This window comes from Tyto alba, unplaced genomic scaffold (assembly GCF_018691265.1).
Source record: "Tyto alba isolate M040663 unplaced genomic scaffold, T.alba_DEE_v4.0 Super-Scaffold_45, whole genome shotgun sequence".
Lineage (NCBI taxonomy): Eukaryota > Metazoa > Chordata > Aves > Strigiformes > Tytonidae > Tyto > Tyto alba.
The window spans coordinates 18,478,585-18,497,261 of NW_024881321.1; the positions used below are offsets into that span (position 1 = coordinate 18,478,585).

The 18,677-nt window shown below is 35.5% G+C and overlaps 1 protein-coding gene across 16 annotated transcripts in view; it reads right to left on the bottom strand.

The window, feature by feature from the left end:
* Window positions 1–18,677, bottom strand: part of MYCBP2 (MYC binding protein 2) — a 199,575-nt gene that overhangs the window by 65,681 nt on the left and 115,217 nt on the right. For 12 of the 16 annotated variants that reach the window (XM_042806211.1, XM_042806215.1, XM_042806220.1 and 9 more), the window contains 9 exons: window positions 15,778–15,830; window positions 14,375–14,547; window positions 13,905–14,049; window positions 11,736–11,948; window positions 9,156–9,211; window positions 8,611–8,726; window positions 6,449–6,546; window positions 2,159–2,275; window positions 1,232–1,372 (listed from right to left, as the gene is read on the bottom strand). In XM_042806211.1, the coding sequence (XP_042662145.1) occupies window positions 1,232–1,372; window positions 2,159–2,275; window positions 6,449–6,546; window positions 8,611–8,726; window positions 9,156–9,211; window positions 11,736–11,948; window positions 13,905–14,049; window positions 14,375–14,547; window positions 15,778–15,830 (1,112 nt within the window). The remainder of the gene's footprint in view (window positions 1–1,231; window positions 1,373–2,158; window positions 2,276–6,448; window positions 6,547–8,610; window positions 8,727–9,155; window positions 9,212–11,735; window positions 11,949–13,904; window positions 14,050–14,374; window positions 14,548–15,777; window positions 15,831–18,677) is intronic. The other 4 variants (XM_042806222.1, XM_042806218.1, XM_042806223.1 and 1 more) reach the window with 2 other exon arrangements.

Sequence of the window (18,677 nt, forward strand, 5' to 3'; positions counted from 1 at the left end):
TTCTTCAAAAAGCTAGATAAATATGCCTGTCTTCACAGTGTTTGAGTGACTGATGGCTGAATACAGAAAAAATTTGCTTCCCAAATGCAATATGAAAGTAATTCCACCGATAATCTCTTTATTGAGAGAAATCTCCAAACAGAATTATATCAACAAATAACTTATAGACAGGAAGGTGAATAGGAAGAAGATCTAGTCACATCATATATCACGTTTGTTACCACATGTGCTGCAGTCACAAGGGATTTATGAATTGCCAAATTTGGCTACTAGCAAACAGCCCAATTTCATTAGAAATCAGAATATCTCAGTTCTTCTGTCATCAGAAAACACGAACAGCATGACATTACTGGATGCAGGTGTTCAATTTGGCCAAATATTTGTTAACTGTATTAACTGCTGCAGCAGCTCAGCTCACTCATAAGATGACAAATCAAATCTAAATAGCAGTATTTGCAATTAGATCTGGCTCTCACATTCTGCCCTGAAGAAACCAAGGTACTGCCCGCTCTGGGGAATGACAAAACCAGACATGCCAGAAAGGCCTGCACGTTCATAAATTTTTTTGAGAAACATTGGTTTGGTTAATATACTTTTCTCCTTCTGTATCTTGTTTCCAAAAAAGATATAACCTTTGAATTGTAATGATGGTGAACATCATTAAAGTCATCCAGATAAATTATGCTTACTCTTGTTATAAATGCAACTTTTTACTCAGTCTTGATGCTCTGGAAATCTTTGATTAGCTACTAATTGATAACTCGAGAATTCAGGTGTAAAACTCACAAAAAATATACACAAAACCCAACAGAGCCTAAAGAACTTTCAAGTTTTTTTAAAAAAGCCTCAATGACATTGATTCACTACAGGCTGCAAGCCTCTTCTGAAATCACAGCATCACTGATCACTTTATGGACAACGACATCTTGCATCAGAAACACCTGGTGCAGACCACAATCTAATACAATTGTACTTTTGTACACTGTCATAGCAGTCCTTACACTTTTGTTTCTCTTCTAGGAGTAGAGGCTTCAACATAAAAAGCCTTGTACCTTTCTACACTCCACCCTCATTACACAACAGCCCTCAAAAATGCAAACACACATAAGGTAGTATTTGGAAATTAAATTATTGTTTACCTCAGGACTCATTTGCAGCCTTAATTAAAGAAAGTCTGGCAATGAGGATAGAGTGTACTGTTGGATATTTTTCAAAGGCACCTTTTACTTACGTCAACAGGCACCAGAAGGCTCTTGCCAAGATGTTGGTTAAAAGAGAGACACCAGGCTTCAGTGTAACCATTCATGTTAGGAACATACTTCTTTATTGTCTCATCATTCAGCCTCAGCCAAACACCATCATCATTGTGGATCTATGGGAAACAAGCAACAAAAACGAGCCATGCCCTCCTGTAACTGTTCCATAGCTAGTAAGGATTAACAGACTCCAGACAAACAGACAATAGTAGCAAGGAAGTAATGATTTTCACTATGCTGAGAGAATGTAAGAAGAGGTAAAGAAGAATATCAACAAAACCAGAATTTCAAAGCAATGGGAGGCATACTTTTTTAGAAGGCAAGGTGCAAAGATAAATTTAAATCAGGTCATGCAATAATAAGAGTTGCTTTGAGAGAAAAGGGGAAAGCAAGCCAAGCCTTCATAAGCTTCGTAGGTTCCCCACTTTCCATTTTTTCACTGCTGATATAACTTTGCAATTAATTTAAAAGTAAATTGCAAAAATATTCCCTGTATATGAAGTTATACTGTAAGAAAAATACATGCATAGTAATCTAACACACTAGTGAACTTTCAGAAGTGAAAGATTTAATGAAAATGACACCTATATCTGAATTTTTGTGTAGAGTTGAAATAGTAAGCCATGAACAGCTAAATCCTTAGAGACATTATTGTAAGATGAACTCTAGGAATTTTGTTTCCTCGTATCAGTCTCAAAAGTTTGTTACACACGTTTTCAAGTAAGTAAATTAAAAGGAAATGACAGCTTGAAAAACTACATTAGTAAATATTTAAATTTTGCAATTTATATTCGTATGTTAAGTTGAATATGTCAACATCTAAACATGGAAAAAAAACATTATTTGCATGAATTAACTTTACATCTTAGCCCAATTTTCAATAGAAATGTCTTATTAATTACCTCGTCAATGAAAGTGATGGATCCATTGACTTTCACTATGCCTATTTGCTCACTCTGAAGGGAAGGGTGGCTACGGATACGAAGCCCTGCACTGTCCTTGGCCACAAATTTGCGAACCTAAGAGAAGCAAAGGAAGACAGTAAGGAAGAAAAAATTGAAACAGAGCTCTCAGAGTAAAAAGAAATAGGTTTAACAGATTCTGAAATGCTAGTGATGAGATGGCAGTCTTGAGAGTTACAGTTTGTTGCTAGTTTCCCACGGCTGCTGTGTATAACTTCACTTTTTTACTATAAACAATAAAATCATAACGATAAAAAAAAAAAAATCCTAAAAGTGTGCTGACAGTCTTGGAAAGATCTCTGTTATGCCACATAATATTCAGTACAAGCTTCTGATTCTTTTAATTGCCCACAGGCCCTTCCATTTTATTAATTCTTGAAAGTTTCAAGGGTTTTGCCTTTTCAAATTTAGTATTTCCAGTAACTGATCAACCTGGGATTACTGCTTCTCATTTGTGCTATGATAACATTCTGTTTAGTCAGCTTTTTGGTCAAAATTTGGATATTTTTCTTAGCTAAAGAGTTTGAATAGCCTTTTAAAAATAGAAAAAGAACAGATACGTTTATTTTGTTTTCCAAACAGCTATTCCAGTAGTTTCAACATTTCACACTGATAGGTTAAATCAGATGCTCCTTGTTACCAGCTTGATTTACTGCAGCTCCCCAAACCTCCCAGTCTATCATTTTTCACCATTCAAACACATTATCAGGCACCTGTCATACAGAGAACAAACGTAAGCCATTCTCTTCGTTTCTGGTTTTAAGAAGTGGATATAGTCTATGTATGTGATATAAAACCTGTTTCTTGGAAGATTATTTTCAGACTCCACATGTAAAACTGAAAAAAGTATCAACTGAAGTATGGACTCAAATTTTAACTTAACATAAAGCACAGAACGATACGGAAAGAATAAACTCATTAAACGGTAATGAAAGGTGATAGCGAAGTGCATGAAGTATTTTTTTTTTTCCTGAAAAAATTATTTATTTTTAGAAATGGTCTTTATTTAAAGGCTAATTTTTAAAAACAAAAACAAAACCAAAACAGAAGCACATAAAGCCATTCAAATGTAACTTACTCCAAAATGTGTAAGGTTTTGCTTACTAATAATCTTGTTACTCTAAGGATTCAGATCTCTCTCAACAGCCAAAACTAAGACTTCCAAGGTCCTTATAAAAATGTAAGGCTGAAGCACTGCTGGCAGCATTCTCAATGTAGTCAAGCCTATAAACAAAGCCTTGCAAATTAGAGGTTCCTGCATAACTATACCAAAATATTACTTCAAAAAATCATATATGATGGGTTGGATAGAACTTGGATTAAAACCTTGAATTTAGAAGAAGAACTCACACTCATGATTTGAATATGCACAGGCCCGGAAAGAACATTTTTCCCTTTTGCAGCAGCTAGCTAGTTAATAGAAAACTTCAAGCTGTAACTACAAAGTGTTTAGGGATCAGATCCACTGACAGACAATACAACAAAAAACAGATTAAAAGTTCTCTTATGCTTATTTATGACCAGCACAAAAAACTTAATTGTCTGAGTCTTCTTTCTGCTATAGTAACTCTTTGCTTGGAATACTTCTCCATGGCACAACAGTTCGGTAGCTCTGTCCTATAACACCTCCACAGTCAGTTCTTCCATGGAGCATTCACAAACTGGATTCCAACCAAAAGAAGTGACTAATGCAGAAAGGCTTAGCAATTAAGATGGATATCTCCCTTACTGCGCACAGCAGTTTTCAAGAGCTTTGTTGCCGTGGCTTCTTAGTGAATCTGAAGAGACAGACCTTGCAGCCCAGAAACGTGCGTTGTATAGGATAAAGAAACCTTAACAAGCAGGTTAACCTTCTATGAAAGGATGCAAAAAAACATCCCCTGTCCAGAGCCTTTGGATTTGGTGAGTTTTTTTGCAGATGATGTTGGCTACTTGTTCAGTGACGTAAGGACAGTAGAAACAGTCAAAACATGTTAGTGACCAGTCATTCTGGTACCAGTCTTGTCCTTTCCAATTCAGCTAAATTAGGACTGCTTTCTTCTAGTTGGTTCCAACTACCCTGAATTACATTACACAGCTTGAAAGATAATGTTTCCTTCAATAGGATATGGAATGGAATTTCCTGCAAATTAGTTAATTTAAGTTTCACAGCCAATGAGGAGGCAGCAGTTCTTACGGATAATATACTCCAGACTGAATACAGGTCCCTATGATAATCTCCTTTACCAACCTGGATGGACAAGAAAATTAGACTTTCACCTGACTTCAAGTAATAGAGAATGAAGAAAGTAATACAAAATCGGGATATAGTATCCATTTTCAACTTAAGATTCAAGTAAGATTTGACTACAAAATTGGAATGTTCCACGTCTTAAGTGAAAATATTTTGGTGTTTGCAGGTGAGAGCAGATCACCGCTGAGAATGCAGTTAGTGTCCCTTGGTTATAACTATCTGTGATTTCAGTCTGACAGAGAAGAGGGAGAAGCTTCTAGAGCTCAAGTAAGCTCTTTTCCTCACCAAAACGTGTTCTGATGAATTGGACTGTCTCTGGCTGATACATGTCTAATCTGCATTCTTGGCTTCAAAAGCATGGAGCACAGTATAATAATTACCTTTCTGTATTATTTATAATACTGCTGTTCACACACAAAGAACTATTCTAACCTGGTTTGTTACTTGATTTATTATGACACAGAAGAAAGAAGACTGATAAAACGATTTACCATGGAAGGTCTAGCATAGTTTTGCAGCAGGCACTACAGACACTATATACAGGACAGAAAGATGGCTCCTCTTTCAAAAAGACTACAACTTGGAACAAGAAACATGACATGCAAGCAGAACAACACAGGGAGATGATTAAACACTAGGTCAGGCCTCAGAACACCAGAGGCCTAACTTTTGTCAAGAAATTTAACTGTCATGAAAACTGTTATTTGACAAAATGTAGCTATTATGTATATGAACCAGTCACCTCAATTTCCACTGTAATAACTGAAAAGAAAGACAGCACTTCCATCCAGCAATTTATCTTGTCTTAGACCAGATGTGTCTCATTTTGGTGACAGCAAACAACACATACGATGATCAGCTTGGATGGATGTATCATTAAGTTTTGTGAGATGAGTCTCACCCAGTATGAATTGGGAGTTTTAATTAAGATAATGAAGTAACCAGGAAGTTTTTCTTTCAAAAGAAGGGAGAAAGCCAAAAGTATTTTTGGGAGAAAAAAAAATGCAATGAGGGATAAAAAATTGTGTGGAAACTGAAGTTAAACTTATTATTTTTATTTTCAGGTGTGGGTGCCGGGAAAAGAACTTGTTAGTGCCAGAAGCAGATGCTGGATGCATTTGCAGACTGGGGAATGGTACAAGTTATTATCTCTAGATTATTCAGAAAGTTGGAAAACAGCTAAATCAGGATGTGCTGTATAGGTAAGAAGTTGGCAAACACCTGGTTTTGTAACCATGTATTTTTTAGCCACCTTTGCAGTTGTAATAAGACAGGAAAGGATAACCTTGGTTATTTCAGAATTCCATATCTTTTAATACAGGTTATTTTCCACAAAAAAAAAGATTCAGTGCCTCATTTAATATCTCTTCCTTTGTATCTAAAAGGAAGTGGAAGATGGTTCTCTCATTTGGGCACTTTCTTTATAGCACTGTCACATCAGCTTTCAGCTTTCCTCTGTTAGTTGTGTCTAATTTAGCCCTTTGGGGTGGAATCAGGTGAAATGAGGAAGTCAAAAGCTATGGAAAGGATAACTTTCAAAAATAAAATCATGATGTTCTAAGAAAGGAAGACATCACTAAAGAAACTAATTTTGGATTTTATACTGACTGAAGATCCTTATCACAAAACAAACAAAATCTTCGTAAAGACCTTTGTACAATTAATTTCATAGTGCAGTATCAAATAAAAAGAACTAATAGTAGTGCAGAATGCAATCTGTGGCTTTCATAATAGTTGCACTATTGTTGTGTGACAAGCCAAGACTAAGGCAGTTTCTGTAGAGCTTCTAACAGTTTTATTAATGGATAGACAGAAAGAAAATGTTATAAGTATTTTTCATTTTATCCAGTATATTAATTTTATTCCATTCAGCACATTAAAGTGATTTGCAAATATCTTTAAGTCCTGAACCAATATAACATGATAAAGTATGTATTAAACAAAACAAAATCCCACCAAAATGTAACTATCTGGTTTTATTTTTCAGTTCTCCAAACCTTGTTTGGCTGAGGCTCTGCTTTTGGTTTAATAAGTTGAGTTCCAGGAGGTATCATTCCCTTTGGAGGATCTTTCACTTTCACTTCTAGTCCAGCATCTGTAAGCAAACAAAGACGAAGTTTAAGAAATAAATAAATATAAGGAAATATATCAAACAGTAACTACAGTTCATCTGTGATACAATTCAGAGTAGGTAAAATAATCACTTGCTTATCTGCCTGCCATAAACAAGACTTGCTGTTGCTTGATGGTGAAAAGTATTATTTTCTCAACATTTGTATCTTCATACGTGGAAATCTACAGATACATAATTTCATGTTGTTGTTAGACATCTGTCACACCTTGTGTACACAGCACTATTAGGTAATTTTGTATCCTAAGAGAGTCTGTAGGGCTGTGTTTCAAAGAATGGTGAACACAGAAGAGTTTTATGTTTGAAGGGAGCAAGTGAAAGCTCCTGGAGAGGCAATAGCTTATGCACACTACACTGCTGCAGATGCTAATCGCAAAATGTGAGAAACAGATAAGAGCCTTAAAAAACAAATTACACAACCAGAAAATGCCTATAATGTAAACAGCCAGCATCTTTAATTACCAACACTGTTATAAAACCAGAAGGCACTGGAAAATATCTCAACACAGTAGCATTCTCAGACTGTGAAGAAAAATACATGTAATGGCCTCAGCAGATATTTTGTTTTGTTTTGTTTTTTTTTGGTTTCATTTTACAGTGACCCTTCGAAGAGCAGCAACTTGAAAAGAAGCAGCCAGACCTAGTGATAAAACTGTTGGTTTCTGTAGCATTATTTTAAAGAAGCGTGGGAGTAACAGAAGAAATACAGAAGTACCAAGAACATAAAAAGTTTGAAACAGAGAAGAAACTAAGTGCTACCGGTATTTAAGCAGTTAAAAGTTGATAGAATTATGGGTACATAAGAGCTTGGGAGGGGAATAATAAGATATTATGATTGAACCAGAACAGAAGTTACACTGAAGAAAAATGGCATAGATAAGAGTATACTCACACCTGTTTAATAATCAAGGTTATTATGCAATTGCATTCTAGCATTTCTAAAAGTTAGCCCTACACAATGCTTGAGGGCAGTGGAATCCCTGTAAAAACGTAACAGCAGCTGGTTTAAATTACAGTCTAATGTTTGTCTCCAGGGATGGCAGACTGGAAAAAATACAACTGAGTGCACTGGAGGCTCTTATGAAGGAAAATGTTCCTGTTTGGGGAACAAAACCATTAATAATGATCTTTTATAAATCTTATCTTCTGTAGGTATCACACAAAACTGAGCATCCCAATCCTATATGAATTATGTGTATTTATAAGTATCACTAAGTATTTACAAAAGGTGCTGTACAGTGTTGGAAAAGAGGAATTGCTGGTGCTGGTGAACTCACTTAAACCCTCCTGTCAAACCTAGGCCTAACTACAATGCCTTCAGCATCTCCACTACCGTCTTCATCATACCATCAGTAATACTAACAAGAGAGTACTCAAGATACAGACTTTGTTTTGAAGAGGGAATCCTTCCACTGTGTGCGACGGTATCTCACAGTATAGTCCCTAGGACCAGCAAGACAACTAAAATATCTTCAGCAAGGAAGAAACCCAATGCATTTAAAAATTAGTACAAATAATTGAGACTTGGGGTAGAGTCTCAGTTAAGATCACACTTTCTCAACCTTCCACAAAAGAAATGACATTATTTACTCCTGCATGGTCAAGAAAAATATTCCCTTTCCTTAGGTTCTTCAGTGTTGGTTTGTTTTGTATTTTTTTTTGTTTGTTTTGTTTTGTTTTTTCACCCTTTAACTATATATCTTTGTCACTTTCAGTTGAAACACTACATTTTTCTTGCAACATTGAAAGTAGAGAATAAGATATTCTATTAATCTGGTAGTCTAATCACATTATAGATACAGGGTTTGCCACATATTTCCCTATTTCCATGAAAGGACAGCTGCGGTCTTTATTTTTCTTTTGAGAAAGAAGAGGGAATTAGATGGAAGACTTCTGAACCAGAACTTGGGTGCTAAGTCTTGCTGTGAACTGTAATAATAAATCTTATGAGCACCAAGACATACATTTATCAGTATACTAAGTGAATATAATATAAATTTTTGCTTAATTATAGTGAAAATTAAGTACCTATTTCAATGCCATCTATAGTAACATGAATGGTATAGAGACCAACAGCTCCAGGAGTCCAGTTTGCACAGTATGTACCATCATTATTGACTCTGATCAACATGTTTTCACTGGGTCTAGGCACAAAAAAAATAAAATTGAAATTATTAAACAATTACTGTCTTCTTGGAAATCATCTATAATACTTAGTTTGGAACCTATTTTTTTTTTCTATCAGATCACCTATGTACCATTTTCCACAGTCCAATGTACTAACCCCATATTATTTATTATGAAGTTATAACCTGCTATGCCACGTTTAGTTATAGCAAATGATGAAAGAATACATTCAGAGAGCCAATAACACAAATCAGGAAGCAACATTACAACAACTAAGAATGAAAGATTTTAAACAAAAATCTCTATATTTAAGAAACAATTTTCATAGTATTTCTATTGTTAGACAAGATTACCTGACAGGCGAAGCTTGGGAGTCTGGGTATAAGCAGAAGTGACAGGACAGGTTAATTTAAGTCCCTATTAAAAACTAATTTCTTAATGTTTACCTCTTTGGCGTAGGTGAAGCAAACCGTAGTTCTTCAAAAGAATAATTTTCATATGCCTATAAACAGATTAAATACAATAAACATAAAATTAGACATTATCAATTATACTACAATCATGAATACAAGATAGCAGAGTATTTTCTCAAAAAGCACACTAATCTAGCTTTACACTCACCGGAAGCATTGATCAGTGAACCAGAAACAAATTCCAAAACACGGAAAGAGAAACAGAGACACATTTATACATACATGAAAAAAGTTTCTTCACTTTCTCTTTAAATTGCCACTATTTAGATAATAAAGATATCTATTGCTAACAAAAAACTTTGTTCAGAGTCAAGTCTTTGAATTTCTTCTTATCTCATTTGTATAAAAAGCCTTTGAATGCAGGTAGTGCATTGAAGACCATGTGAAGTTAAGAAAGCAAGTATGTTGCAGCTCAAAAACTGCAAACCTGTCCAGTGGATTTATCAATGGAATTTTGGATCCTCTTTCTTTCTCCTCAGAGTGAAGAAGAAATTCCCTCTATAGTGATGTGGTATTTCCATTGAGTCCCATTACAAAAAAAAAAAAAAAAAAAAAAGAAAAATCCCAACAAAAACAACCTGATTCACTTTCACAACTTCTTGTGAAATGACTGCACTGAAAACTGAAAAACCCTGTAAATAGTAAATAATAGTAGTCCTAGAACTGCACAAAGTACCTCAGTAAGAATCTCTCTGGGCTGCAACAGTTGCTATCAGATTTCCATGTTAAATCAAAAACAACAGGGGGAGAAGAGGTGGGATAAGAAAATTTGAACATACATGCAGACGAGCCATTTTGGTTATCTATGTAAGGATATAGTTCTGGGTATCAGTCCCCCAAACATGTCATCATTTATTGTCACGAAGTGAGAAGCTAGAGTTCCTAATCATATTTGGATGCTTCTATAAAGTACTAACACAACATGCAAGCTGGTATAAAACTAAAATGTCAGGGGACATGTGCATTTTACACTGAAATGACTGCTCAATAATGCAGGGAGGGAAGTAGAAGAAAATATTTACACTTCCTTGAATTGGTAAAGCTGTTAATAAACTAATCAAACACAGCAGGTAGCACGTTTGCATTTCCCAGAATGTCAGACAGTCCTTGATTTGAGCAACAAAATATGAGCTCTCTTCTGAATAAAAAAAAAAGGTTAAAGTTTTGGAAGGAAAAGACTTAACCTGAAAGGAACCTCTGAAAGATTTCCCACAAAGGTGTTAAATAGAGGAGTCAAGCATGTTGCAACAAGAAGAGAGACTTTTTGTATTTCACCTTGCTGTGTGTCTTTTACTTTTTCACTTTTATCTTTATGAAGTTCTGTACTATTACCTACAAAGATGACTTTAAATGAATACTTGCGTTTTCATTTTATCTTGCCCTGATTCAATTAAAAAAATGATTACATGTTAACTAGATAACATCAAGCATTCCTCACTCAAAGGGTCCATCAAATCTAGAAATTAACTTCTGGACACCCTGCACTTGCTCCACCATCATTTACTCCAGAGTATTTAATGTGTTTCAAGATGTGCCACCCTAACAGTCGCATGAGCAGATTTGACACCTATTACTGGAACAGCAGCCACCTGTGGACAATGGTGATCAGAAATTCCATCTAGGTTCCAACTCTGAATAAACAATTGTCTTCCCCTCCCCCCAAGTCACATGGTAAAATTACCAAGTTACATCAAGCCAAGAAGTGATCTTTGCAGTACCCCGAATGAAAAAACAACAAGCAAGCCAATCACACTCATCTTTTTGATATATATTTCCTGGTTGTAATTACCTTTTCAGACATGTGACTTAACAAGTTTTTAAACCATTTGTTGTACACCATATTGATTTTGTAGTTCTTTCGTTGATACATTAAGACACTATTTAGTAGTCAGTTACAGTATTTACACATAGCTACTGTAGCACTATCCTTTACAATAAACAACCCTGCAGCTCTAAAAGATTGTACTTTGTTTTTTTTTCCCCTCCAAATCAATACTAACTGCTCAGTTTTCACCTCTTTAAAAACCATTCCTTGCAAAGTCTCGGAGCTGATCCATTTGTCAACGGCTCATTTCAACAGATGCTGTTTAATATTTATGCATTGATACACAAATCATTTGTATGACCTTTTTACTATGCTGAGCTCTGATTTTTTTCCTATGTTCACCAGTTCTAGTTTTTAACACAGATCCACTGCAACACTTCAACTCTATATGAATACATTGGTTTGACTTCCCCTCCACCATTTCAACAGTTGTTTTAATTTCTCCTCAGTGACTCAGACTATTTTGTTACTCAGAGTAAACAGAATCAAAGACAATTTTTCTTTTTAAATGCTAATCCAGTTTGTGACTGCTTTAGAGTTCAGGCAATTAGCCCTTTTGGTGCACCTAGTCTTCTGCTGAACTTAAATATAATCAAAGTAATTTGTAATTAATGTATTTTTAGATTGTGACCAAACTGAAATATACCTTTTTCCTTCTTCCTTGCATACCTTTACACACTTTGAGTGCTGAATTGTATAGTTATACTGCTAAAATGACAGTAATTTACCTTCATCATTGTAATAGCAATATACCGAGCTTCTTTTACTATCATTGGCTCATAGGAAGAATCAAGCTTTGGTGAAGGAAGTCCTCCAAAGGTCATATCACTGCTAGGGGAAGCAGCTGTTGCAGGACTCCCTGGTATCCGTTGCACCTTTTTAACTTGTTCTTGTTGCAAAGATGTTTTTTTCTGAGAAACCGGAATAGCTTTGACTTCTACCTGCAATAAGATGTGGAATACAGAAGACGATTTAGGGAGAAAACACACACATTCTTTCAGATCTGATAAGGTACAGTGACAAGTTGCTTAGAGCACTCACTGTAAATCCAGCTGTGTCAAAAACCTATGTGCAAAGCCATTTGCAAAGCCATGCACAGCATCTCTGAAAAATGTAGATGTACAGGAGAGGAGCGCCCAGCCGTCTTGGTACATGATCAGTAAAGGCCAATGTCAGTTCTGCCCGTCCCAGGGCACTCCCTGCGAAGCAGCCCGTAGTCTGGTATGCCTAGTTAAGTTTTCCCACAACAGAAAGTGCTACAAAGTAGGAAGAGCCTTCTAAGTGGGTGCACAGGTTTCAGAGTGAATCATCCGGGCCCGACTAGATCTGCATCAGCAGCAGCCAGATCGGATCTTGGCTAGCTCTGCCATCCTACTGCATCAGCACTGTACGCTTATATTGTGCTCTTTAACAAATATTGTGACTGACTTCTTTTACCCCAGAGGTACCACAGACCTCCACTAGTGCGGGTAACGTAGTCAGCTGTACATAGGTTTCTAAAGGAGAATAGTAATGCTTCCTTCCCACCGAGAAAAACTTTTATCTTGAAAGCATGGAGTTACGGCTAGATGGCATCCTGTCTTAAAGAAACTGCCACCTGAAAAACAGACTATCTGGAAAATAAGTTTACACATTACTCATCCTGCAATAAAGTATGTTTCAACACTGCAGACTCCATGCACTGTTTTATCAAAGTTTGACTTCCTTCACTGGAAATTGTATCAGTGCATTGCACACTGAATGAGTCAACAGAATGATTAAACTGAATTAAGATTTCTGTTACTTTAACATATTTGAGAAAAAAAGCAATAATTAAATAAGAAATCAAACAATAAATTTGATATTTTGATATATCAGTTTCCTGATTAGTAGAATAAAATCAATACTTAAAGAGTTTTCTACTTCCTCTGACACAAATTTAAGTCAGTAACCACACATATGTTTGTGACTAAGTTGATTCTTGTCCTGCTGTTGTAGATTCCCTGTTCACTAATGAGTTTACAGCTTACTGTGAGGTAACTCTCAGTTATTACATCCTATACAAAGAATAGCTTTGAGAGCTCTTATTACAGAAATCATGCCTTTGTAAAAGGTACTTCATCTACTTTTGGGCTTGAATAAAACCAACTACTCCACAGTAATGATGGGCTTTAAAACACAGATGTAACCTAATTTATTAGAACCATGTGAAAACTATTTTGTGTTCAACTTGTTTGCATGTTTCAGTACTTCAAACCAAGCACTCTCTTTTTATATGTATCACGTAGGTTTTACTCCAAAGGGTACAAAGATTTTCTAATTCTTCCTTAGGCTGTCAGGAAAACTTCCTTTCCAGTACATCAACAACAACATTTTTTTTTTTTTTTTTAAAATCTGTGATTAACTGAAGAGGCTCAAGCAAAACCCAAGAACCCCAGACCTTGACAGTTATTTTATTAATTTCAAAGACTACAGGAACTTCCAAATATTAGAAACAGAAAAGGGGGAAGTGCTGTTCTAGTCTAAAATAAAGTGACTGTAAAATGATCCATCAATGTGCTTCTTTTTCCATCAGATTTATTCAGACTACAGTCTATGATATTCTTTCTTGACTTACAGGTTAAAAAATGGATTCTTGTCACCTTACACATCATCACCATCAAATGTCACCTGCAACTTATTATTTTCACAACTAAGCATGTGTAGCTCATTACTTACAAGATATAAATTGCATGAAATGGTGCTGGTGTAATACAGAACTTTGTAATTTTGTGCATTTGGAGGTAAGAGAGTTTGACTACACCAAATTTACAAATACCACTTTCTGCCCTATAAAAGAGTATTCTGTGGAATATCTACAACGAATATTCAAAGACGGCATAATAAAGTATAAGAACAGCCAAGATGACAATAATTACCTTCATATTAGGTACATGAACAACATCCCCATACTGGTCTTTTGTTTGCACTGTAATAACTGTTGGCCAACCACATCGAATGTCATCCTTATTCAAAATCAATGATGTTTTTTGAGGATCAGCATATGAATCTGGCTGAAGCCACCTACAGCAAAGAAAAAAAAAAAAACATTACAATCTCTTATAGATCCCCAAAAGATAAATTCTTACTCTGTACAAACATGACTTCCCGCTAAGAAAGGATGCAGAAGGTCTGAATACATAAATCTAATATATTAGTAGAAAAAATATGGCCATTTGTATTTAACTAATATTTGATGTAACTATTAAAGTTCTGTATCTAGTTGTATAGACAAGCAACAGTGCACACATTTTAAAATTTAGCAGATAACTAAACATCTACTTTGATGCAGAAGTTGAACATCACAACTATGAAGTAATGGGTTTATTCATGCAGCACAAATTTTTACCTTGCAAGTCGTCCACCACTTGATCCTGGTACACAAGCAATGAAATCCTCCAGAAATGACTGCTCATTGCTTTGTACCTGCAGTGGAAGATTTCCTTCGAGAGCTTCCAAAATGGTTGGTGAGTGAGATAGTGCCAAGCCTTTCCCAAGAATGCCGGAGTGAGATTTGCACACCTTTTTTTTTGCAGAGGTTGAGGAGGGGATGAAAAGGTGGAGACATAAAACAGTTTTTCAGTATCTTACCTGTAGACACTTTCCCGTAATATGACACAATTTGTACAGGCATTTTGGACACTGAAAACCATTCAAGGAGGAGAAGAGTGGATAAACTTTACTCTGATGAAAGTTTAAAACAAAAAAAGTCATCTCCATCTATAAAATATTAATTTATGTCAAAAGAGATTAAACAAGCTTGAGCTGCAGGAGAATTTCTGGAGAAGAATGAAGAAAAACATTCTGAGAATGTGACCAATGTGTATGTTCCAAAAGAAAATAGGAAGGCTAAAGATATAACTTTTGGGAAGGCAGATCTCAAAGAAAAATATTTTTGGGTGAGACAAAGTAAAAGAAATCCCTTCTTTGCGAGAAGGGAAAGAAGGTGGAAAACCAGACAGGACGAAAAGCAATAATGAATCCATCACTTGCATGCACACTCCTAGCTCACACTTTGAATTAGAACACAAGAACAGATTGATGAAAAAATATTTCTTCCAAGGAACATCTGATTCCTCCTAGACAGTTTCTGTTTACTATTCTGTCACCTAAGCAATGGTGTCATACTGTAGCACTGACATGTTTTTCCAGCAAGTACTGTGACAACTGAATTTCAAAAGTTGCCCTGAAGCCAATTAGGGAAGAGAGAGAATGTGAGAACTCTCTTTTCACTATTCATCATCAGCTAGGGTTATAAATAGGGAGTTACTAACCAGGTTTAGCTGCCATCACAACAAAGAAAATACCATCATCAAACCAGAACAACTGCAATCATATTATCTGGGACTTTATAAATGTTAACTGCTCAACAGAAAAAATGATTTTATTTCTGCAAGTAAAGACATGAAGGATTAATTTTTGTAACATTTGAAATTTAATAAATAGTACAACTTAAGCTAAGCAGATATTTTGAAATCTACTTGGTCATCTAACGTTCTATGTGATATTAGATGAATTTTTTTTCTCAGCAGATTTGTTATAAAAGAGTTTTAATATAAATACTAAGCTAAAAAGTAAGTTTTAATGTAGGTACTAAGCTAAAAAGTAAGACTTTCTTAAACTGTTTTATAACAAGCTGGATTCCCTTTCATTATAAAAACCTTAGAAATTAATTTCTTCTGTAGCAGTTCAAAAATTTAAATGTAATTATGTGCTTACGTATATTGTAATGGATAAAAAGCTGCAGCATACCTGTAAGGCAGCCTCTTCAAGTATCTCAAGATCTTCTTCAAATTCATTGCCTGCTGTAAAAATATAAACATATATTTTTTCTAAGAATAATATTGACATTTATCTACATATTATAGAGTGTGAAATTAATTTATGTTTAGTGAAGCCTTTTATATTACAAAATGTAAGTTTGCATGATGACATGTAATATTGTTTAACCAGCAGTTGAAAGATTAATATTTTCAAATAACACAGTAAACATGCAGTACTGTGTAGTTCAGTGCACAAGCAAATAAACAATGTATGTTACACAAAACAAAAATCTGGTACTTATCATCTTATCTCCAAGACGTATGTATGGCAAATCTTTGGATATGACTATATATTTTCTGAAACAGATTTTGGGACATCAGGATGGTTTCTGGGAAGCAGTACCTATGAGTATGCACCAGTTGCTCCCTTTCAAGAGCTTATTCTAGTAACAGTATTTGAGAAGCTGATAAATTCTGCACAATTTTGTAAACTATGATTCCTCCCAAGACATAAAACTCAAATACATTCTATTATACAATATTTCTTTCTCACAAATACAAAAGTCTGATTCCAAGGTGACCAGAATTGCCAAACACAGTCTTTTAACAAAAAAATAAACCAGATAAGATTACCATATTTCTACTCTCTCTCAAAAACACGTCAGGCAATTCTACTAGTGTCCTGGTTTTGGCTGGGATAGAGTTAATTTTTCTTCTTAGTATCTGAAACAATGTTGTGCTTTGGATTCAGTATGGGATTAGGTATGAGAAGAATGCTTATAACACACTGATGTTTTCAGCTGTTGCTGAGAGATCAAGGACTCTCCAACTGCCCATGTCCTGCCCGTGTGCAGGTGCACAAGAAGCTGGGAGGGAGCAGAGCCAGAGCACTGGACCCAAGTTGGCCAGTGAAATATTCCATAACATGTAACATCATGCTCAGTATATAAAGGAGGGGCAGCTGGGAAAGAGGGGGCACGCTCTCGCTTCCAGGATTGTGATTGTGGGATCTTGGTGTTTTGGGATCGCTAGCTGGGAATGGGCCGGGTATCAGTTACCAGGTGGTGAGCAATCACATTGTGAACTACCCATTTGTACTTTCTATTATTGTTATTTTTTAATTTTATTTCAGTTACTAAACTGTTTTTATCTCAACCTATGAGTCTCCCTTTACCCCACACAGTGAGCGGCTGTGTGGCGTTTGGCTGCCAACTGGGTTTAAACCACAACTGGCAAAGTCAGAACAGAGAAAGGGAAATGATAAGAATCAAGTTCTAATGCATTTTTTAAAATTAAAAGGAATAAAGATATAGAAAAAATTCAGCTCTCATATAACTTCTACCAAATTTGTAGCAATTAAGTAAGTAATAATGTTAAATGCCTCCATCAATTCCACACTGCTGGTTAAGTTAGATCTTTGTCACAGACCAGATATCTCTCCTGGGAAGAAGTATATTAAATTTAAGTCTGGGAGAACTGAGAAGGAGGAAGAGTGACTTTTTGAACATGGTAACTCAAATAGTATTTGGGTGTACTCTCATAGATAAAGTTCTAGTACAGAAAGGAATCACTGTCTGGTCCATATTCCTTTGGAGCAAAAAAAGGCTAAACATTCCTGATGCTCTTTCAAAACACTTTTTCCCCTAATTATTCTAGAGGAATACTTACACAAGTATTTGGCTACTTGTATACAGAATATACCCACTATAACAATTACTAAAAAGCAAGGTACTTCTTTGTGAAGGAGAAACTCCTTAAAGTCAATACACCAAGATAAATCATGCAAATAAAACTGAAGATGGGAGGGTCCTGCAAGGATGCCAGTAACAACTAGGAACTCCTGATTTGAAGTCAGTTCACTCATCCTATTTTCCTTGACAGAATGTTCATGAGGTTTCTTAGTCTCTTCATTAAAATTACTGGGTTTCAAGAGCACTTAGTTGGATCCAGAGGTCTAAAGCGTATCTGGGAAATGGAGCAGTATTACTTCACCTAGTTGTGGGGCAGTGAAGCATGAGATAATGTGCTCAGACTTAAATATTACAAGATATCTTTATAGCAAACAGGAGAACCAGGCTCCTCCTTTGGGTGATTAATCTAATTTTTCTTAATCTTAGGGCAACATGAACTATCCTCTGAAGATGTCTAAACTGATTCTAAAAGGTTAGAGCTACGAGCTTAGCTATAGATGCCTAACTTCTAAATGCCAAAGTTCAGGCATTGTAAGTTACGTTGTTAATTATTTTGTGGAGTGAGCCTTTTTCTTAGGTTACTTTTCAGCCTGTATACATCCACACACAGAACAAAGGTAAAATTGTAGAAATTATAAAATAAAGTATGAAAAGTCTAATAAAAAGGGCCTTCATGTGTGCATGCATTACAAGACCGTCTTTTATATGATTATATAGGTTTTTCTTAGAGGACACTCCATTCCATGAGTAAGCTGATACTGCCCTGCAGATGGGCAATGGCAGTAATACAGTATATTTTAAGACACTATTTCACTTGCAGCAAAGGTAGAAGATAAATAATCTAGAGTACAGAAAAAGAAAAAATAGTCTGATACTAAGGCATTTAAATGTTGCTCTAGAAAAAACACATTTTTACCTCCTTTTCTTCCACAATGTTTTTGTGAAACACCAAGCAAAACACTTAAAAGCAAAATTACACACAACTGAAAACTGTCTTAAAAAGGATGCACAGTGGTTTCCATTTGCAGATACTACCACTGTTGCCTATAATTAATCAGTTTTGTTTGTTCCCAGGGTCCAGTGGTCTTGTAGAGAAATAATATATTTGTCATCAGCACTGTAATATTATCAGCAACACTATCAGACTAGGCTGAAATCCTTGAGTTGGTGTTAGGTAAATGGTCAGATGAATCAATTG